The 24,236-nt window shown below is 36.7% G+C and overlaps 1 protein-coding gene across 1 annotated transcript in view; it reads left to right on the top strand.

Annotated features, from left to right (window-relative positions):
* KCTD8 (potassium channel tetramerization domain containing 8) overlaps window positions 1-22,220 on the top strand; it is a 97,115-nt gene extending 74,895 nt beyond the window's left edge. Inside the window, exon 2 of the mRNA XM_062574609.1 lies at window positions 20,972-22,220. Coding sequence (XP_062430593.1) covers window positions 20,972-21,432 — 461 coding nt within the window. The 3' untranslated portion in view covers window positions 21,433-22,220. The remainder of the gene's footprint in view (window positions 1-20,971) is intronic.
* Window positions 22,221-24,236: the final 2,016 nt, after the last annotated feature.

The following is a 24,236-nucleotide window of genomic DNA, read 5'->3' as shown; positions in this document are numbered from 1 at the left end:
GGATAGGCAGGCACAAAGTGAATTCAGAGAGCTACGGCAGTGTTGCAGTGCTGAAAAGGGTGAAGGTAGACCTTTTAAGCGTGTTTGTCCCGGTTAGAGCAGGATTTTCTCGTGGACACCGTCCCATGTTACTTTTGTTAGCTTTGTCTCTGATCAGCCAGTGCATATACTACCATTTCCAAAATTCGTTCACTCCTTCACTTCTCAGGCATCAAGTTTTCCTTGTATTTTGATTAAACTAAAATACTCAGTAGGCCCCACTAAGTCTTTATCAAAAAAAGCATGAGAGCAAAAAAAAAACTTGAAATTTTTCATTGCTTGCATGACAGAAGAGTAGCATTCAATTAAATTAATGTTTTGAAAATATCTCAAAGCTGTTTTCCAGTTAGGGAAAAAATGAAAACCACATCCAAAAAAAGGGAGATTTAAACACGTAAGGTGGAACTTAGACAACTAAGTCCAAAACTGTCATCCTAAGAAACTTGGTTCAGCTGTTGCTTGACTCTAGAGGCACCTGCAGCCTATTGTAGCATTTCCTGCTTTCTAGGCTTTTACCTTTCCAGGTATGTATGCCTGGACTGTCTACTGAAGTTGTTCCACGAGGCAGGAAATAGTCATCTAAAAATGCTGAATCCTTTCCTTGTAGTCATTTTTAGAGACTTATCCAAATAGACAAATTATTAAGAATTAACTGATGTACATGGTTCCAGAAGAGAACATAATCCTTGTAGCGCTATTCGATGATGACTGTGGAAGTATTTGTGAATTTTTGGAGAAAGAGAGGTTTCAGAGGGTTTGAGAAAGAAGAGGAGCTGAGAACCTGCAGGTCTAGCTGTAACACTGCTGAATAGAAGAGACTGGTTCTCTTGAACATATTCAGCTTAATGCACGAGAATAAATGAGATGTACTCACTCAGCCTATCCTGTATTCTATTGTAAGCCCTGTAAGGAACCAGAGCATCTTCAACAGCATTGGTAAAGCGGAACTAGATTCACATCAGTGTAACTCAGTTCAGAATCTGATCCACATTATCAAAAATGTATCCACGTGAATGTGCCAGAATTCCTCATTATTGCATACAACAATAGCAGCAGGAAGCAAAGGACATGATGATTGTAAAATAATTGCCTACCTCCACCTGCTGAGGGAAAAAGTGGCATTTTGTAGGTTATATGGATATATTAAATAACATCTTGCCATTAGTAGAAATGTACTTCTATACCTATATTTTTGGTACTGCATCTGCATTATCCATAGATATTCTAATTACATTACCATTCTCACATTCAAACATGTAAAATTATTCGTATTCTTTGTTCTGCCTTTCTTCCTTTTATTCTTTCAAATAAAGACATTAAATAGCTTCAGACAAATACCATAAAATAATGTTCTGTGGAACTGTTGATTCAGTTGTATCATAGCATAGGGAGAGGAATGATGTGGAGGATATCTTAATGGTATTAAATATGTTCAAAAAATTGCTGGAATATGTTTTAATGAAAAATGTGGCTTTCATCAGAAGCATAACTATTTGAGTCACATAGATTTAAAAGAAATTTTTCCTAGAAAAGAAATACATATTTTTTAACAGGAAAATAGATTATTTCCAAAAGCTTTGGAAGTTAATTTAATAATTTTGAGATTCAATTAAAGCAAATTTCCCTACTATTTTTTACATTTTTATGTAAAAAAGATTTAGGTCTTAAAGAAAGTAACAAAAAATTGGTTCTATGATTCTATGAATAATCAAATTTTGCTTCTTGCTATGTGCTAGTAAAAAATGAAGAATACATCCAACAAGAACAATTAAATACAGGATTCCAGGCACCATTTCTAGTTCAGAAAACCCCTAAAGAGTCATTTTGAGAAAGTAGAAGGATATATCAGGAAAGGGAGCTCTCCATATACATACTATTTTTTTACTCTTACTCTAAACCTCTGCTATTGGACTCTATCAGAGACCCTACTGGGGACACAGCTAGGTTGACCTTTGATTTGACCCATTATGACTTATCTTATGTATGTTTTTATGAACGTTTTTATTCCTGCAATATATTTTCCCTAGGATGTCCACCCTGCTCATAATCAGACTGAGGGCAGTAAGGAGGAAGGAATTAATGAGCTGAGGAAGAAATCATTGTAGAGATAAACACAGAACATAAGTATGTACACCTCCTATGTCAAAACTGATTTTCTTTTGTTTTGTTTTAAATGCAGACTTAGTCTCTTCTAAGGGAAATCACCAAGTTTTCATTCTTCCGTTATTCATCTTCCATCTCTTGTCTGGAATACAGGCAGCTCTAAGGCCCTGCTGCTCATGCACACCAAGGACAATGCAAAAGCTAAATCTTAACAGCGTGTTAGCTATAGTATCTTATGTGAAGAATGTAAGACTCCATATCAGCATGTTACTACCATAAACCAGTTACCTAGTTTATGATCCTGATTCTACTTCTACTTGTCCTAATCCCTGATTAGGGCAAGTATATATACACTATATCTATTTATATAATAAAGCTGTGCTTTATTTTGTAGCTCCATCCCAATGGGGTTTCTTCTGGTCTGGTCTGGCCTGTTGTTGTCCAGTCTTTTTAGCAGTAGATCTTCAAGCATTTTACAGAAGTTTGTCACACACTGACGATATCGTCATCCGCATTTTACAGCTGGAGAAACTCAGGCACCAAGGCATCAGCACCTTCACTTTGACACTGAAAAGCAGAAGAAAATAATAGTTAAGAGACAAAAACAATTGGTTCAGGATAAATGTCTTATCGTAGATAAAGCTTAATGTACAGTTGAATGGGAAAGAGATGCCATCATTGGTAAAGCCTGGCTAGCTGAAGCCAGCATTTAGTAATGCAAAAGAGTAACAAGGGAAACAAATATGTAGGAAGCAAAATATCTCAAAGAAAGAAGCCTGAGGCCAATGACTGTAATCACAGAGAAATGTTTTGATCCTTTTGGTCATTTTGAGGGAATACTAAGTGTGAGGAGAAAGCTCACACTTCTCACTGAACAGATTGCATTTGGAAATCTAAGGCACCAGGTTTACAGCCTTGGCCCTCAACTGTCTTTATGTTTATGGTCTTGTCTTTTTTGTCAGATCTGGATGGTGACAGAAAAGAAGCACCATCTTCAGCTATTATCAGAAACAAGCTTTGGTTTGAGTTTCTATTAGAAAGCTCTAATGCAGGAATGTAACCGTCAATGTAGGCTCTTGTGTATAAGGTAACAAATGATTCTTGTACTCTGAAATAGTAAATATTCCCAAGCCTTATGATTACTAGAAAAAATACATGTTTTCATATCAAAGCTTATCTTTTTGCTAATTTTCATGTTTTGTGCATTTTAGTTTCTTGTGTAACTAAAATATAACTTTCTCAGATGAAAAGAGTGAAAAAACAATTAATTCAAAGTGAAATTTTATTCATTATAAATTATTACTTAGTAATATGCATTGAATTATAACTATTCTAACTCAGTGACTTTTTTGTGACAATAGTCCTAAGAAATTATTCTATCTCCTGGTCAATCCTCCACTGAGCCAGTGCAAGATGAGAAAAGAAAATAAAACAAAGTAAATTAGTTTAGATGTAATGAAACTCTAGTAAAAACAATTATCAGTTATGCTTTTGGAAAAAATGAGGCAGAACTATTACTGATAATCAGAGTGAGGTTGTTATTTTCCATGTAATGTTTTTACTATAAAATAGGTTACTATGATAAAAAGAAAACTGTTCAGGTTTGTTTGGCAAATGAGATTTAATGGAAAAATTTTCAGCAGTACTGTCTGTTCCTTCTTCCAAGCTGATTTTTTAATTTGTTTTCCTCTCTGCACCCATTATTTCTGTTGCTATTCAAAGCTCTAAATGCCACTCTGCTCCTAATTGAAATTTTCTTCTGATAATTTACTGGAATGTAAGATTGAAGTGAAATGTATAAATAAATGAGTATCTCTTCTGAATTCTCTTTATTTTTTGTAGTTTTTTGTTTGCTTTGCCTTTAGTAGAGCTAAATTAGATATAGATTAATAGTATCTATTTCAGTAATGCTAAGACATGTCTTGTGAATCTCATGATTTGGTCTATTTCATAAAAACCCAAGTTTTAGTAATAATGTAAGAAATGAGATTTTCTTTAAAGAATACTGTCACTTTCTTTACATAGCATTCTGTGTTCTTTCTGTATTTAATTTGCAGGAGTGTAGAAAGTCAGTCCATGTTTTATAATTTAACATTTTTATTATTTAGAAACTTTATAAATCTGGTTAATATTTCAGAAAGGAAGGAGTTTAAATAAACCTATTTCAGTCTTAGTTGGGTGTAATTTATTTACTGTAGTCTATTTGCGTTAAGTGATTAAATGTCATGTTTCAGTCATATATATCGATTGTATTTCCTCATAAGATATCTGAAACTTCTGAAATAAATTCAGGATGAATTCTTCTTATCGTTCCTAGTGCTTATTTCACCCATAAATGCCAGGATTGGACAAGTAGCCGTCACCATACAGAAAATAATTCTGAGGATGGATTTAAGGAATAAATAAATATTTCAGGCAGGATATCTCTGCTTAGAAATTATGCATCCTGTTGCAGAGTTAAAGTGAATTTGAATCAGAAGGGTATCTAATAACCTACTGATCTAAAGTTGCTCAGAAGAGGTCCAGTGTCTTTTATCCCTTGATTACAGTAGCAGAAAGATGGGAGAAGTTCATTAGGACAGGATAGGATAGAGTGGGAAAGAAAGTGCTGGAGAAGGCTTGGAAAAGCCAACCAGGACCTGACTGCTCGATAGGCCTACATGGCTGCTTAACAAGGACACAGAAATATCTTCTAGCAACTGATATTTTCAACTATATCCACATGAAATTCAGATACACTGAAAAAGCAGGGCTCTTATTTTTTGGATGACAGTTACTCCTGGGCACATTGTGTATATTGAAAGGAATGTGAATGCATCTTAGATGGGCTTACTGAGAAATATAAAGCACCTGGCTGTGCAAAGTACAACTTTATCTCCTTCCGAGGCATCTGCTTTATTCTCTTGAAAAGATATCTTTTGTAGTTTATTGCTTTGACCCTTGTTTCTCAATCCCTACATTAAATCTCTTAATTTTACATCAAATATGGGTTGCTAGTTCTTGCACTCAAGGCTTTTTGTTTTCTGTCCTCACCTACCTGGCCCCTATTACTTGCTGCTGAAATGTTACCATGATGACTTTCTCTGTTGCTCATATTTACATGATCTCAGATGCTGCTTCTTGCAGGGAGAAGTTACTATTAACATCTGCAAAGCTATTGCATTATTCTCTTTCAAGATCCTCCTTAAAACTCTCAGTTTCTGTGCTGCTAATATAAATCCTGACAAAAGATTAAACATCTGAAGATCTGAGACAACCAGCTTATCATGCTGACCAGTGTTGCATTTTTTTGGTACTTTCCCATCTGTCTGTCTCTTCCCATCTGTTGTTTTTTGTCATGTTTTTAGACTCTAACCTATACTGGACAAAGGTCATCTATTTAATTAGTGTTGATGTACATCACACACAGCAGAGTCCATTACTAGACATATAATTTGCAAGGGTAATAATATTAATAACAATAGCAATCACCACAGTCATAGTGGCAAATCATTTTGGGGCCTTATTTTCTATTACTTTTAGAGGATACATGTTGTGGAAACTATACATAACATCACTTTTATCTTCAAGTACTGTCTAAGAAGAAGAAATTTTGTGGTATCTTTTCTTTCTTTGAAGAAATCTGTGATACCTCAAATATTGCTGCTAGGAATCCCTGTATGTGCTGACTTTTTAAATGTGACCAGGGTAGTCCTGTCCCTTAAATGCCTTAGTTCTCTATTGTCAACAATGTAGTTCTTCCTCTGCAAATACTCATTCATTTCTCTTATGAATTCATATTGTCTTTACAGCACAGTAGTTGTAATCCATTCAGTTTCACTGTTTCCAAAAGATTATTCATAATAATGTATTCAATCTTCAATCATTTTGTTTGTTTATATGTGTTTGTGGATTTATGTCATATAGTCATAATATTTTACTTGTGTAAATATGTATACATAATACTTTTAGGTGGAAATGATTTGCAAACTATTTTGTTTTTGCACATGAGGACAAGATGTTGTGTATGGATTGAATTCATTATCCTTTACATGTTCAATGCTTTTCCGTTTACTTAAATATATATTATAAAATAAGGTTGGCTTTCTGCATATGTTTTCATATTTTCAGAAGTTATTTACATAGAGTGAGTGATTTGAGTGTTCCATAAAGCTGATCTAGGAATTTGGATATAAAGATAGTGTGTTATTATCGGCCTATGTTTACATAGTTTAGGAGGCAATGCCCCATTAATTTCATATTATTTTATTTCATTCTTTATGTACAAGACCCTAATGATAAAACAGATGAATAGTGTTACTACTGATGAAATGTTAGTCTGAAATGTACTTCAAACTATGAACACAGAAGTGAGAAAGAACTCATATAATGACAGTCACTGTTACTTAGGGAATCTTTCAGTATATGTTTCTGGCCCTCTCACAGAATTCTTACAGATGGTGAAGTTTCTATTATTTCAAGACAAGCATGAAAATGATGACGATATCAAGCTGGGAGGAGTGGCTGATACACCAGAGGGCTGTGCTGCCATTCAGAGAGACCTGGACAGGGTGGAGAGCTGGGCAGAGAGGAACGTCATGAGGTTCAACAAGGGCAAGTGCAGAGTCCTGCACCTAGGGAATAAAATAACCCCAGGCACCAGTACATGCTGGGGGCTGACCTGCTGGAGAGCAGCTCTACAGAGAAGGACCTGGGAGTGCTGGTGGATGACAGGTTGACCATGAGCCAGCAATGTGCCCTTGTGGCCAGGAAGGCCAATGGTATCCTGGGGTACATTAGGAAGGGTGTTGCCAGCAGGTCGAGGTGATCCTGCCCCTCTACTCAGCCCTGGCGAGGCCTCATCTCGAGTACTGCATCCAGTTCTGGGCTCCCCAGTCCAAGAGAGACATGGAGCTACTGCAGAGAGTCCAGCGTAGGGCTACAAAGATGATCAGAGGGCTGGAGCACCTGCCCTATGAGGAACGGCTGCGAGAGCTGGGCCTCTTCAGCCCGGGGAAGAGAAGACTGAGGGGGGATCTTGTCAATGTGTACAAGTACCTGAAGGGAGGGTGTCAAGGGGACAGGGGACAAACTCTTTTCAGTTGTCCCATGTGACAGGACAAGAGGCAATGGGCAGAAATTGAAGCACAGGAAGTTCTGCCTGAACGTGAGGGGGAATTTCTTTGCTGTGAGAGTGACAGAGCACTGGACCAGGTTGCCCAGAGAGGTTGTGGAGTCTCCTTCTCTGGAGATCTTCAAGGCCCACCTGGATGCAACCCTGTCTAACATGCTCTAGGTGACCCTGCTTAAGCAGGGAGGTTGGACTAGATGATCTGCAGAGGTCCCTTCCAACCTTACCCATTCTGTGATTCTGTGAAAAGGCATACAAATCTAATCTGAGTTTTTTTGAATTGCTACCGCTTAGTTCTGAAACCCTTAGGATAGTTCATTGCAGACTCTTATCCAGATCATTTAATTCATTGCTAGTTATCAATAATCAACAGTAAAATACAGATTTGATTCAATTGTGTACTTCCCATTGTTCTGCATTTGCGCGTTGCCTGAAGTGCTATCAGTAATATCATGTAAAAAACACATAGTCTGCCAAGATTGATGATGTCTGAAATAATATTTCTTTAAGGTGAGACTTTGTCTAATACCAAAGCCAGTGCATGGCAATTTGAAAACTTTCTGCTAGCATGCATTTTATACACATTCTGTAAATTCACAGTAACATTAGTTTGTTCTACATGCTGGTAGGGAAGAAAACTGTAAAATTGAAAGAGCTGGAAGAAAGAAATGAAGATTAAATATTTTATCATATAAGATAGTAATTGACAAAGCAAAAAATGTGAGATGATATCAGACAAACAAAATTAGTAAGGAAAAATTTCAATTTGGTATCTGAAATTAAATCAGGAAGCAAGCCAAAAAGGCGACAGTTGATTCTGTTCTATTTTTATTCTTTCTTTTTCTGTTGCTCATACCATTAGAACTAAGACCCCTGACCATCTACAGAGACAAAAGTTCTTACCAAGCTGTGAATGAACCCTTCTTAGAAGAAAATATCAGAGCAGAAGTTCTTGAAATTGCTGTCTCAGTCATTCCCCTTCTGCTTTAAACTCATATTTGAGCTTCTAAGAGAGTGGCAGTGTTTCTAGAAGTGATGAAATCCTTGAGATCCCACTAAAGTCAGTTTGTGATTTGTAGAACTTTATTGAGATGATATTTTTTTTAATTCTAGCTATACTTATTTTGAAAGCAAACTGTGTACTGACAAGGACATTATTAAGTCAATATGTGTACTGTATGTTTGTGTCACAAGAAGAGAAGCTATAGTTTCACGTATGTTTTACGTTGGCGTAAGCCATCACTGAAAAGTGCAGTCCCTCTCCCTTGAATATGGTTTCCTATCCCTCTGGTGTCATTTGTTCTGGCACAAGCATCTGAGTGGCCACACAGGGAGCCACGTCTGGCAGCTTAGAAGTTAAAACTAATTCAGCAAAAATGAAATATAAATGGTTCAAAGAAGAGTTTTCTTTCCTCATCTTGGTGGAAGGGGATGGAGCTTCACATTGCCTAACACTGATTAGGGCTTTGCCAAACACAGACCCAGTGGCTAAAAGACTATTTCACGGTTGAGCAGATGCCCAACCAATATGAGTATTTGCAAAGCAGAAGGCAGCAGCCAGCAGTCTGATTGAAGACAGATTGAAATTCATGATTGAGTTAGGGGTAAATATGCCCTTAGAAGAAAAGAGAAGGGAATACAGAAAGGGAATCATAGTATCTGTCAGACAGTTCCCAAGGAAAGGATAGGGATGTAAAAGTCAACGTGCCATAACCCCGTTGTTTCCTCTAAATGCAGTTTGAGGACATAGGATAGGCAATAGAACTGAGTCCCTAAAACCACGGAATAAATAGTGATTTATAGTTTGTGCAGTGAATTCTGGGAGGGAGACACCTTTCGGATTTGTTTCTGTAATAATAAGATGAAATGATTGTCTTTCATTTTTGTCCCTTTTTGTCCCTTTTCCTCTACGAAGCCATTGTCTGCTGTTGATTTTTTTTTCCCCTTGTAATTTAAGCCTGTGGTAGAGGTGATTTCAAGAAAATGATTAAGACAGAACAACTTAAGGACATTTGGATACTTGAAACTGAGATTCTCTAGCAGTCCCCAGCATCCTTCTCCAGGGTAAGAAGTCATTTAGTTACAAGGGCTGGTGACAAAGCTGGTAGACTGTAGCCTGTGTCAAGTAAATCTCTTCCAGTGATTAGCATTAATGAAGTAAATTTTCTGGCAGCACCAGGTAGTGGAAGGAAATACTGAAGTCTTAAGGGAGTTTATAATAACTGTATGATAAAATGTCCTGCTTTCAATACCACTTTCCTGACTCCTTTTTGTGGTCAGTTGAGAATATGGCTCTAGCCAAGTCTTACTAACTTTCTGATGCCTCGATTAATAAACTAGAGATAATTTGGTGAAGTTCAATATCAATTTTGTAAAAACTAATAAGCATTTTTCTTGGACAGAACTAAAGATTTAGTTTTAACTCTGACAGCCGGCGAAGAATAACAATCAAACAAGGGCAAATGGTATTTGTTATTATAATCTATTATATAAAGCTCAACACAAACCTACTGACAGTCTGTAAATGAATGACGAGCACATATACCAGATGCTACTGAGATGCTATGGAGATACAGACAGTTTGGGCTGCTCACAGTAACAAATGAAGTTATGGCAAAGGCATGCCTTTTGTGAAAGTCATCCTTACTTGTTATATATACTAATGCACTAGTTTTTGAAATTCACTTTAAGCATCAAACTTAACTACGTACATTTTCAGATTTGGGGCAAGGGAAAAATATAGCTACAGGTGAGGAGTCAACAAACCACTCTACACGTAAAGTGCATTCATATCAAATTGCCTTCATTCTAAAATAGTCCAAACCCTCCAATCTCAAGCTCAAGCTTAGTCTTATTTCTATTACTGTAATATTTGTATGCTATTGCTATTATTCTGCTGTTCATAGAGATTAGTATAGCATATGACCATCACGTAAAAAGTGACAACTTACCAAAGTTTGCTTCAGGAAGAAAATTCTATTCTATTTTAGTGAGTCCCATTTCTCCAAATAACCCACCTACAAACTATGAAGTATCTGTGTGGCTCAGAAAATCTGCAATGTCTGCTAGGAACTTGCTACAACATTCCCTTTGTCGTGAGCCTAGTGAAGCCTTTTTAAAATTCGCTTCTGGGATTTTACAGAAGGTTGTGCAATCTGTCCTAAACACTGATCTGCTCAAAGAAAATCAGGCCGGTTCACATCTTTGGCTGTGAAGTATTGACCTAGTTATATATTCCTGAAACTGATAAAATCTATCATGCACTTACAGTGGGTGGATATTGACAGTATCAGTGGCTTCCTGACTTTCAGTCTGTTGATGTTAATTCAGCTTGTGTCGTCTATATTCCAAACGTTTTATTTTCTTCTCTCTCCAGCATAGCATCAATGTGCAAAGAGTTTTTACTGTATATATTCTGTCTTTTTCTGTCATTCCAAATAACAAAAAAGCTACACTCCTTATATACAAAATAGTATTTTTATATTTTGAATAAAGTCAGTATTTAAATTACAGCCTTAGTTGAAATACATAGTTTTTCCTCAAAGATTTTATATAACTCATTCTACTCTACCATTTTTAGAAATTAGTTTAACATCAGATGGTAGTAAATGTGACAGAAAAAAAAATATTTTTATTGTTGTTATGTTTTTTTTTTCTTTTGAAACAAAGCACTTATCACTTACAGGCATGTGGTCCTAATCTGAAAGATAAATTGGTTCATTCACTTCAAGTACCACATAACCATTCACACACCATTGAGCTTAACACTATTAAAGGGTAATTTCCCCTGTGGGAACTGTGCCCAGTACAGCTGCAATCTCTACACAGTGTCTTTTTATCTTTCCATGGCAGGTAAGGAGATTTAAATAAAAGGCTTCATCAAGTGTGCAATCACACACATATTCATCGTATTGAAACATCCATGTGTTCAAACAACAAGTAAACATTCCTAAATATCTTAATGCTCCTAAACATAACAGTAAGACTTCAGTAGAGTTCCCATTTTGGAATTTTGTGTTGGGATTAAAGCATATAAAATGTATCATAGATATGGCATAGAGGACAGGAAATATTATGGGAAAAATCATATTTCCTATTACATTCTGAATGTAATAAAACATATTGGAATAATCAAGGAATATATTTTGCCTTCATCTCCCTCATAACCTCCATATTATTTTTAATTTCTCATCATTTCTTTAGTTTCTCTACAATGACTCACTGAACACTGCTATTACAAGAGCTGTATTCCAGCAAAGATGATAATTAAGCCTATAGTGAGGTTCTCTTTAGAACACAGTATTTTCACAATTTATTGCTCAAATATTTGAGGGCTTAAATATTATCTACAATAACTATGCAGCTGAAGATGAATTTTCTAGGGAAGTTGGCAAAATGGTGTTCTTTTTGAGTAATGCACAGAAAAGTTTTAGAAATCATTCTTGCCTTTTTTTTTTTAAGAAGAGGCAAGAAGTATTTTTCATCCTTTCTGCTTTCACCATGAAATATGCTTTCCTTCTAAGATCTTTTTTTGCATTCATGATAGAATAAAGATGCTCTCCTTTGGAACCAAATCTTTGTAGCTTTCACATTGATTCTGCACCTGTTACGTCAAACAGAGTGTTGTCTCTGATTTGAATGGGATCAACATTTAAAGTCTAAAGCTTTTTGCTTAACTGGATGCAGTTTTGGAACGATCCACAGCTCATAAGCCACTTGCTAGTGGTTCTGTGCCTTACCATCCTATCAAAATGGCCAAATTAATTTACACACCCTGTAGATGTGAACTTGAAGCTTTGCCAGAACATAGCGTGCATTTACAAAAGTGTTTTGATAAAATGCGTGTACCTAATTTCACCGTATTTCCGAGTGGCTACATGTCTGTCTTATACTGACGTCCTGCTGAGATTCACAAGCAAGACACTCCCGTGACAGTCTCATCTGCAAGGCTATTTGCTTAGTATTCTTAGTCCACATAAAATTTAGATTCTGCTAAGAGTACTAAAGTTGGCACGTCAACAGTGTTGCCCTTTTCACCCAAGAGTTCAGCGTGTAGAGCATTAACGAAATCAAATCCCATATACTAATTGTCTCTATTGCCTGAGGAAAGTTAGCTCACTTCTTCCAAATGAATACCATTACTTGGAAAACTTGGGAGTAAGCAAAGATAAAGTGAAGAATCTCAGTTCTTTTTACTGAAGCTTTACTACTGTGCATTGACCAACCACGTGTCAGGCCAAAGAACACCAAACTGTAAGCATTTGGCTCTCCATAGCAATTGGCTGCTCATCTGAAAGGAGGAAAAAAAAAATAAGTTTCAATCTTCCTTCTGAAAAATACTTCACTATTTTATACTAAGCATTCGTTGGATCAGGACTTTAATCCAAACAGTGGTTTGGATCTTTTGATTACAATTGAGTTGAAATTTGAGTGTGTATTTATGTGTGTATATATATATATATATATATATTTTAAGTGAGTGAAATCAATTAAATAGTTGTGAAAGTGAATGAAACAGCATAAAGACTCCTACACATTATGTTTTTTTCCACTGAATTCTTTACATTAAAGTCTTTTTTCCTGTAAGTATATACTGTTAAGAGTGGAGCTATAAGCACTTAGAAATTTTTCACATTACATGCTTAGTTATTAACATCAATATTGTCTGTTTGAGGTGTTCATAATGGGTAAAGTTCATCTGTAGGTAGAGATTCAGACTATGTACCACTTCATCCCTGTGCAGGCTTTCATATTGGGCTTAAAATAGAAATTAAGTAAAGCATAGGCCTTGGGCTCTCACAGCAGATAGGAATGAATTGCATGTAAAATGCAATACTTATAATAAGTAGAAAAGTTGCCTTAACAAGATGTATATAGCTAAACAAAAATATAAACTCTTTTCTGGCCATTAGCCAGTGGAGTTTATTTGATTTTTTTTGTGTGTGTGTGTGGTAAGGAGGGCAAATCCTGGGATCAGCAGGTCCTTTGTAAACCTGCATGCTGTAAAGCTCTGTAATGCCAAAAGTTCAAGGGATTTTGATAGGATGGCAAGGAACAGAAGTTATGGCTGCTAGTCTTAACCGAGAACTCAAAGTTATAAGAGGCAGGCTGAATCCCTTGCCAGTGTCAGGGAATTAATTCATGAGTTCTAAGAACAGGATTATCTTCTAATAATGGAAGTATCATTAATATGCCACAGAAAAATGAGTTTTTTAGAGCTTATTATAGCTCTTAAAAATATCTTTTTTAAAAATAAAATCAAAGTGAAATTAGATATAAAAGATACTCATTTATCACTGAAGTGTGATATTAAGTGCCCAAAAGTCTGGTAATGAAAATATTCCCATAGTAGTCATAATCTGTCATCAGGTTTCACAGGTGACTTCTCTCTAAGCATTCAAGTTAGTACAATACCATGGATGTTAGTGAAAGATACTGAAAAAATGGTATGCAAGATGCATTAGTCTATTTTATTGTGAAATTTGATAAGTATTTTTTTCTGTGACAGCTTATTAATTATAGTAAATTTTACTTAGATTCTTAGGATCATAAAAATAATAGGATGTTATTTTTATGTTTCTCATATTCATTCTTCCTTAGTTATTCACAGTAATGTAATTTGAATATAATATAATTTAAGCAAGTAGGTGCATAGCTATGGTTTAACCTAGCTATGTCCATGAAGGAAGTTCTCTGCCACATACAAGACTGTAGTCCAGTGTAAGCTATAAGCTACACTGAGGAAAAAAAAAATATTTCATGCAAGGTAAGGTGCAAATCACATACTGCCAATATTCTCAAACATGAAAAAAAAAAGAGTGAAGCTGAAAACAGTATTATTGGATTAGATATCTTTTACAAATACAATTAAAATAACATTTCGTCTCTTTGCTTTCTTATTTCTGAGCCTTCCAATATGATTAGAGAGTTTAAAAACCTGCTATCGTCTTGTTTTAGTTTTTGATGAAATCATCTAAAAAATGGAAGGTTTTAATACATCAGTATTTAATATTGTTGCTGCAATGTTTTTATGACCCATTTTCAATGAAAATAGACTATTTGGTAAAAATTCTTTTTTGATGCAGGAGTTAGTTCTGTCATCGTTTATCAGTCATTCCAAAAAAGCTTTCAATCAGATTATTAGTTTTGGTTTGAGAGGCAGTATATATACTAGAACTGTTCTTTTTTTTTTTTTTTTTTTCAAAAAAAAAAAAGAAAGTAAATTTAAAGAAACAGAAATGATGAAGATAAAATGTCCCAAAATTACTTTGTTTTCAGTAAAATTATATGATAAAAAGACAAGAATTTCTATGTTTATTTATCTTTAAATTGATTTAATTTTTTATTTACATCAGAAAACAGATGTCATTTTATAGTTGATAAAAGTGAAATCATTTCACATTTTTCCTGATCTGAAATGTAAGAGTGTCCTTTAACAGACTACAGTCTTTCTCATTGAGTTGCAACTACTGCAAATTGAATATATCTACAGTGTTCATTATATATATATTTCCGAATGACTATTTTTTTATCAAGCTCTACTCTTGCCTACCTGTGTTACATTCAGCTGTAACTGCTGTACTGTAGAACTAAGATTCTCTGCATCAAAACCATAGTTATTAAAATAGCTACCCTCAGTTGGGTTGCATATGTTCATAATTTCAACATGCTGTAGTAAAAACAAACTGATTTCTAAGGAAACAAATGATCTTTGAAACACTCTAGGAATAAAGTAACTGAGTGAGGAAGAAGTTCATGCCACTGTGCGTACAATAAACTGGGCATTTGACATGAATGTAATGTGCTCAGAGGGCCTGTAAACAAGATGGAAAGGACCTTACAGCTTCCATTTCCCTCTAGCATATCTATAAAGGGAGAGGGAAATGGAACAGTCAGGTTAATTGGATTTGAATAGGTTCCCTTTATTTTAAGCCTATTTTATTAATATTTAAGAAAATAGTTGTCTGTATAAATAAACTGAAATATGGATAAGCAGAATATCATTATTGCTGTGTTTTCAGTTTTTCCTATGTGGCATTTTCCTCTGTTGCAGGAAACAGTTCTTCACATGCACAAGCAGTTTAGATGTTTCTAAACTGTATTTGACTTCCAGAAGTATTTGGTTACAATTTTTAGCCAGTAGTTATTGCTTCCATTGTATTTTCTGTCCCTGGCTGGAGCTCTGTTGATCAGTTACTGCTCAACAGAGAGGGTAGAGAGGACTTTTTCTGTTTCTTGTTCAGTTTATTACAACTAGTAGAAGCAGACTGTTACCACAGAAAATTACATTTAAAAGTTTTTGATTAATTTTTTGTGAATATTTTGCAGTATTCATTTGAAAATGGTTATTTTGTTGCTCAGCTCTGCTAGTAAATTTTTGTTCAAGGAAATAACACAGAAGAGGAATGAATACAGTGAAAGTAAATGTAAGAGCTCACCCCTGTCAGTGAAATGTGATTGAGATACTCCCTCAACGCTTGTAAGACCGGCAAAGTATTGCTATCTGTCTCTGATAGAAGCAGCCTGCAGCAGCCCTGGTGGAAGCAGTAAGCCCAGGGAAACGACAAGCTCGTCTCTCAACGTGTCTGGAGAAACCCCCCCACTAAGCTGCTTTTTGCTCATAGTCACCACTGGAGCAGGTGCTCCATGATGTTTTTAACAACTGTTATCAAAAATGGTTTCCTAATGTGGATGCTGTGGCTTAGTAGAGATAAAGCTATATATGATTAATAAATCATAGAATCACAGAATGGTTGAGGTTGGAAAGGACCTCTGGAGATCATCTAGTCCAACCCCCCCTGCTCAAGCAGGGTCACCTAGAGCATGTTAGACAGGGTTGCATCCAGGCGGGCCTTGAATATCTCCAGAGAAGGAGACTCCACAACCTCTCTGGGCAACCTGGTCCAGTGCTCTGTCACTTTCACAGGGAAGAAATTCCCCCTCACAGTCAGGCGGAACTGCCTGTGGTTCAGTTTGTGCCTGTTGCCTCTTGTCCTGTCGCATGGCACAAGTGTCTGGCCCCATCCTCTTGACACCCTGCCTTCAGGTACTTGTACACATTGATAAGATCCCCCCTCAGTCTTCTCTTCAGGCTAAATAGGCCCAGCTCTTGCAGTCTTTCCTCACAGGAAAGATGCTCCAGCACTCTGATGACCTTTGTAGCCCTACGCTGGACTCTCTCCAGTAGCTCCATGTCTCTCTTGTACTGAGGAGCCCAGAATTGGACACAGCACTCGAGATGAGGCTTCATCAGGGCTGAATAGAGGGGGAGGATCACCTCCCTCCACCTGCTGATGACACTGCACCACAGGATACCATTGGCCTTCTTGGCTACAAGGACACATTGCTGGCTTATGATTAGCTTATTGTCCACCAGGACTTTCAGATCCTTCTCCGCAGAGCTGCTTTCCAGCAGGTCAACTGCCAGCCTGGACTGGTGCATGGAGTTATTCATCCCTAGGTGCAGGACTCTGCACTTGCCTTTGTTGAACTTCTTAATGTTCCTGTCCACCTGACTCTCTAGGCTGTCCAGCCTTTGGGTGTATCAGCCACTCCTCTCAGCAAACTTGCTGAGGAGGCACTCTGCCCCTTCATCCAGGTCTTCGATGAACAAGACTGGACCCAGGACTGACCCCTGAGAGACACCACTAGCTACAGGCCTCCAACTAGACTTCATGCCACTGATGACAACCCTCTGAGCTCTGCCTTTCAGCCAGTTCTCAATCCACCTCACTGTCCACTCATCTAACCTGCATTTCCTGAGCTTACCTATGAGGATGTTAAGGGAGACAGTGTCTAAAGCCTTGCTGAAGTCAAGGTAGATACCATCCACTGCTCTTCCCTCATCTACCTAGCCACTCATTCCATCATAGAAGGCTATCAGATTGGTTAGGCAGGATTTCTCTTTGGTGAATCCATGCTGACTACTCCCGATCACCTTCTTTTCCTCCACATGTCTGGAGATGGCATCCGGTGTGAGCTGTTCCATCACCTCTCCAGGGATGGACGTGAGACTGACTGGCCTGTGCTTTCCTGGGTTCTCCTTCTTGTGCTTTTTGAAGACTGGAGTGAGTCTGGCTTTCTTCTAGTCCTCAGGCACCTCTCCTGTTTTCCATGACCTTTCAAAGATGATGGAGAGTGACTCAGCAATCACATCCACCAGCTTCCTCAGTACTCGTCGGTGCGTCCCTTCAGGGCCCATGGATTTGTAGGTGTCAAGTTCATCTAAAAGATCTCTAACCCAATCCTTCTCAACCAAGGGAAAGTCTTCCTTTCTCCAGACTTTCTCTCTCATCTCCAATCTCTGGGATTCCTGAGAGCTGGCCTTAGCAAAGAAGGCATTCAGTAACACTGCCTTCTCTTTATCTTTTGTCACCAGGGTCCCCACCCCATTCAGCAAGAGGCTCGCATTTTCCCTAGTCTTCCTTTTGCTACTTACGTATTTGAAGAAGCCCTTCTTGTTCTTGACATCCCTTGCCAGAGTTAATTCCAAATGGGCCTTAGTCTTCCTCATCGCAACCCTGCATACTCTGACAACGTTCCTATATTCCTCGCAAAATGAGAAAGAAAAAAATGGGAAGTTCAAGGTCTACTGGAAAGGCCTGGAAGAGAAATGTTAACTGGGAACTATTGGAGAACTGGGCAATGGAGAGAGCAACTGGGTATATCTGGGTGAAGGAGAGAGAGTGGAGAAGGGCAAAGTACAGTGCATTCATTCCAGCTTCTCTCTGCTGGAGAGCTAGCTCCAGGTAGGAGACCTCAAAAGGGCAGGAGTTGGGGAGAAAGGGAAGCGGGGAGGTTATGAGTTAGTGAAGTATTTTAGAAGTATGTGCACAATGGAGCAAATATACTTTCTCTAGGATGTAAGAATTATTCTGCAGGCCTGGAACATAAATAGTTTTAGGTAGACAGACCTCTTTGAAAGTTCATAATGATATTCTAGAAGGGTTGAGCAGGTATGGTAGAAACAACATCCCATCCACAGATGAGTATTCCAGTGTAGAGGGCAACAGGGAGATGTTTTTGAATTGGAGATGTATCTAAATCTATCTGCTAATCTCTGCTTTTGAAATTGAACCAAATATCCTTTGAGAATCATTTATCCTGTATTTCTCAATTCTGTTGGGTTTAAGCAGCTTGAAAATATTATGAGAAAAACCTTTCCTCCAAAAGAATTGTTGCTTCTGTTAATAACACACTGTTGAGAAAGAATTGAGGAGGCATGTAAAGAATTCTTTGTGAGGGAGGATTTGTTAATTTTTAAAAGGAGAGGTGTGGAAGAAACCTGTGTTTGGATTAAAGTCATTGTGAATTTAGATGATTCAGTGAAGCATACAGAGCTCAGTACTGCAGAGTACTGAATCTCAGGGCTCTGATCCAAAATAGCATTTAAATACTTGCCTAATATAAGGCTTTTGAATAATCTTGTAGAAGTGAAAGAAAATTTTCTTATTCTTGAAGGAATGTGTATATATCTCAGTGCTTTCTTAGACTGGATGCTTGATACATTGCAGGTTTGAGCCTTGGAAAGCAAGGAGTAGCAATGGAGAAGTAATTATAAATAGACCAACCAGAAAGAATATTTTGATTTATAAAGTTACTGAAAAAAATGGCCAGGAAAGAAAGAGTTCAAGACAGCAAGCTGTTGCTAACAGAAAACTCAGTCATAGTGTATGTAAAGACACTATGATTATAAAAGATACTGATGATAGTTATGCTATTGAAAATCAGAGTAACTATATGAAATCATTACCTGATTAACTGCTCAGACTTAAAACTGCTTGCTGCAAAGCCAGTGTAATTCTGTAATGTCACCTTCAGTATATCAGTACTAATGTCAATAATTCTCTAGATTTAGCATTTCCATACCACACTTTTGAGCTAGGAAATGCTAAATGCCAAATACAACAATAGAAAGAAGGCATGTAAATAAATCTATTTAGGAAGATGAATGTATTTCTGGAAGAGAGAGAGGAGAAAAAATGCTGCAGCCGTGTGTTAAATATTTTTGTTTGATATAATGAAGTAGAAAATCACTTGTTTTTCGCTCTTAATAAGGTATGTACACACCCTGATGAACTATTGTCTCTTCTCCTAAATCTTCATTATTCATGTGTTTCTGTAGGTACGCTGTAGAAACGTGATACAGTGTCTTTGGATGCTGGCTAAAACAAGAAAAGCAGATTGCTGGATGCTGCTGCTGTTAAACTCACATTTATTTGCTTTTATATTTTGTCTTGTTTTCCCCTGGTTCTCACATAAAATATTGCAGTCTTCTCTGATTCCTTTGAATCATACAAGTGCATTGTTAAAGAAGACACAAGAGTGCTCCTGCATTCTTTATAACTGGAATTATATTTTTAATTTGTAATTCTGAAGAAGAGTTAAATTCTAAAAAAATAAGTGTCAGCTCTGTCCCAGTAACTCACAGTTGGGCTACCTGAATTTTCTTAATGACAAAGGCAGGAAGTGATGCTGGTGGTGCTTGGGCAAACTGTAAGGATAAGCTAGGTTTTGTAAGACATTTAGATGTGTAAGCTGTTTAAACTCTTTCAGAATTCCTAGTAAACACACAGCTACCACAGAAAATCCACCCTTCATTTTCATTTTGATGCTTAAACACCATTGAAATCTGTCTCTTTGGTCTGATCCAAAGCCTGTTGAACTCCATGGATGTTTCTATGAGCTTTAGATAGTGCCCCAGATTGAGATCATGACATTTATTATGATGCCAGGATAGCATTATTTCACAGTTGGAGTTTTGAAATCAAGCTTCAGAAATGAAAATGCTTGTACAGATTTAGTGGTTACCACCTACTTCTTCATGTTCTGCTTAAGACTTCAAAGCAAAAGTAATATCTAGAGAAAATAACAGCCCAGATCTGATTTTCAGACATGTTGAGCACTGCACACTTCCTGCTGATAGGCCATCAGATCTCTCTCTCTCTCTCTGCTGTTACAGAATGCTTTTTTATTGGTAACTTCATAACCTTCTTTTCCTTGCCAGGTTGTGCAGTAAGATATGTATAACTGAATTCTGAATTTGCAGTGAAGCAAGTCTGGTATATTAATTGGCAGTAAGAAGTGCAGTGAAATCGCTGTAGGATAAAGGAGTAAAAAAAGCCTAAAGACTCTATTAGTAGAGACTGATCTCTCTGTTATTTTAGGATTAGTACTCCTTTTTCTGTCCAGAGTCTTTGTGTAGGGTTGATATCTACGGAGCATAGTATCAGAAGACAGTTCTGAAAAGGTAAATTAGAGTTTCTTAAAAAAATAAAACCCTTGGAATATTTTTTATTTAAGCTAAGGAAAAAGGGTTGCAAATTTTACGCTATTATTTTCCTAATACTACAACAATCTGATTTCTCATCATAAACTTCTTGGGCCATAATGGAAAAATAGCTCATTTAAACTTGCCTGCAGGGATTTCTGGTGGAGATATTCTGTGAGCATTATACACATTTCATTACCTGGATTCTTATGCAGACAGAGAATTTATTCTTGAGGTAGACATTTTTTAGGAGGGAGAATATTGAATTGAACACATGTGTAAGACCCTCAAATTGTGTAATAATTTGGTGTACTTCTCTTTGACTGAAAGAAATGTCACTAATTTATCCCAACTGAGCTTGAATCACTTTTTTTACATGATAGCTGATCATCCATTTTCTGTGTAAACCAGTGCTTGTTTAATACTTTTTCTTTCCTGCCTTGTATTAGGGCCTCCACAGAGAACCGTTTCCCCCAAACAAGACCATGAAGAAAGGAAGCATGATAAAGTCTTGGACAAAGGCAGTGAAAGTGGGACCTCCTGTAATGAGCTGTCCACTTCGAGTTGTGACAGCCATTCAGAAGCTAGCACTCCTCAAGAAAACGCCACTACCACGCAGCAATCCACAGCCCACCAACCAAATACTCTCACTTTGGATCGTCCGTCCAAGAAGGCACCAGTGCAGTGGATGCCACCTCCAGACAAACGTAGGAACAGTGAACTCTTTCAAACTCTCATTAGCAAATCCAGAGAAACAAATCTTTCCAAAAAGAAGGTGTGTGAGAAGCTGAGTGTTGAGGAAGAGATGAGAAAATGTATCCAAGATTTTAAAAAAATCCACATTCCAGATTACTTTCCAGAGCGCAAACGTCCCTGGCAATCTGAACTCTTACAGAAATATGGGTTATAGTAATCACCTCTTTCATGACGTATCTCTGTGGCATTTGATGTTTATTAAGTTGCCACTAACTTACTGATGTCCTCTTCCTAGCTAACTCTGCCACCAGAGCTATTCCTGCTGCTTATTTCTTTCTGTGAACAGTGGATGTTGGATAGTACATGGTTTATTTAAAAATATATTTAAGAAGATAGAAACTTAAAAAATACAAAAGCTGTCTCATCTAAACCACTTCATAATAGTAAAGCAAAATGTGCATGGTCAAGAAAGATGGTTTTCAAACTGTAGTCAGCTGAGCTTCATTATCATTCTGGACCTTATCAAATAAAAATTTCAATCATCAGTTAACACCTCGTTTTATGTCACCAGTAAAAATGACTCAGACTTGCAATGGATGAAGAGAAACAGGGTTTAAAATGTGATTGAACTGTTTTCAGAACTAGTTCCCAATGTTCTTTCAATGTTAATGCAATAAAACAAATATCTATTTTGCATGAGCACAGTGTTACAAATAAATCACACAAGAACAAGAGGTTGTCTGTTGCTTGGAGAATTATTTGTTTGAAACCAAGCCTATAAACGTAAAACGTCTAAAGGATTGAATTTGCTTTGTTCTGGATCTGTGATTTTTTTGTGTGTACAGTGTTCTTTATGTAAAGATGGTGTAAATATGCCTTATACTGTTTTATTATTGCGCCAACATTCATCTATTAGTGCTTGTCAGGATTATTTCTGTGAAATGCAAATTTATGGCAGATTGTGAAAATTGGTTTGATGGTCTGAAAGTTTCTGTTATGTTAGTCGATAAAACTGGAGAAAAATAAAAGAGAGTAATGTATTTATTAAAAGAACCATCTGGTAGGTTTTCTTGGCTATTATTGTCTCCTCGCCTTTTTTAAAATAGGCTTAAGCAAATTGTTATTTTTTGTTTAATGTTTTCATAACTACTCCTCTGCTGAAAAACAAAACAAAACAAAAAACATGTTTCAAGAGTGGGTGAGTAATGTTTAGGGTAGTGCCATTTAACTGAAGCCGTAATACAGACTCCCTTAAGAGGAAGAGAGCTACACTAGAGTGCTAGCACACAAGCTAGCAATGATACAGATCTCAGTAGGAATGTACTAAAAATGAATAATTTCACTAAGAGAACTGAAAATAGTTCAAATCCGACAAGTTAACAAAAAAAGACTCATCTTAGAAATACAAGATTTAAAATATCACAGCAAAATGCACAACTCTTACAAATGAAAAAATTTCTATGAATAGTCAGCTCTTAGTGACAAAATTTGATTTCTCAAACCATGTACAAAATACCAATTCCTTTTCAATTATAATAATAACAAGACAAAGATGCTTTTGGTTCAGGCAATCATACATGAAATGGGTAAAGACTTCTGGAGTTTGCAAGAGAGCTCTTACATTCTTATATACATTAAATTATTACTGTGTGCACATGCACACAAACTTACATACCTGCATATAGAAGAATTTATCTCCATAGACGTTCTACACTACGAACTGCACAGATGTGTGAAAAGAGACGTTACTTTACTTCTGATGATAATTTTAACTAGTTTAGCTGAACTAAACAGGATTTCTTGTGTTTAATTCCCAGGATTATTCCGAGAACTCTTATTACACTTCAGTCTTCTAACAGGCCATTTTTATAAAAGACATAAGGCACACTTCTGATAGCAGGTCAGCTGCGTCATTCATTGTTATTTTTTTGTTGGTGGTGGTCAAATCTGTCTAGAACTAATTATTCTTTCCTCTCTAATCAGTTTGTTCGAGCATTTCTTCTTTTGACAGCACTTTCTTGAAGGAATATATTTGATATTGAAAGAGTATATCTGAACTTTAACGTGAAGGAGTATGTCTGGAATAAGCTGGTAAGTCTAGTGTGAAGTGGTGCAGTCCAGTGTGAAATCATTTGTCTTCTCTGCACTACCCTTATCTTTCTTCCTTGCTTCTCTCTCTGAGGTCCAAAGACCCATGAATTCTTCTGAAAGTTTATTGCTTCTTATACACATCAAAGATTTTCTTTCTCTATCTTTTTTTAATCTTTGGCTTTCTAGTCTTTACAAGATGAAATTTCCAAGTATTTAATATTAGCTTAATTACCTTCAGTGGTTAAAATCCTGTTTTTTATTTAGTCTGAAGTCAGGCTAATATCATGAGCTTTTGAAAATCTCAAACTGAATTTTCTTCTTGCTTCATGAATCTGTGTCTTCATAGCATCTACCATAGATTATGCTGTTTTCCAATGCCTTTTTTTAGGTTCAGTTTTCATCTTGAATGCTACCTTTTAGATTCAGACAGATTCTTGAACCTTCCCATTAAACCTTGCCGTATAGTATGGGGAAAATTTTGCCTTCTTAGAGATTCTCAGTGTTCTGTTACCCACCTAGGATATACTTAAGTGCATGTTTGAAGAGCCCATCCATTTTAATTTGTCCATCTATAGATATTTTGATAAATCTTAATTTTCTTTTTAGCACACTCTATACAATTTCCCAGAGTATTTTTTACTTCTATTATGAAAAGTAAGAAAATGTACACTTCTTTGTATTTGAAGAGAGCAGAATATTTTGTTAATACAAAGGCAACGTAAGATTTATGATAACCTTAACTGCTTTCCCTGTGTTCATGAGGCATGAGAGTGATACAGCAGATGAACTACATTGCTGTTACTTAGCAACCATACGAGGGTCTCGGGATGCAGTTTTGATTTTGGAGCTGCAGAGCAGACACTGTCCTCCTCCTTTCTGAGGGAAAGACTGGGATGTGTTATAGTAAGAGATGGAGTGGGAGAAAAG

Source organism: Rhea pennata, chromosome 4, assembly GCF_028389875.1.
Source record: "Rhea pennata isolate bPtePen1 chromosome 4, bPtePen1.pri, whole genome shotgun sequence".
NCBI classification, from domain to species: domain Eukaryota; kingdom Metazoa; phylum Chordata; class Aves; order Rheiformes; family Rheidae; genus Rhea; species Rhea pennata.
This window is presented reverse-complemented; position numbering and strand designations above follow the sequence as displayed.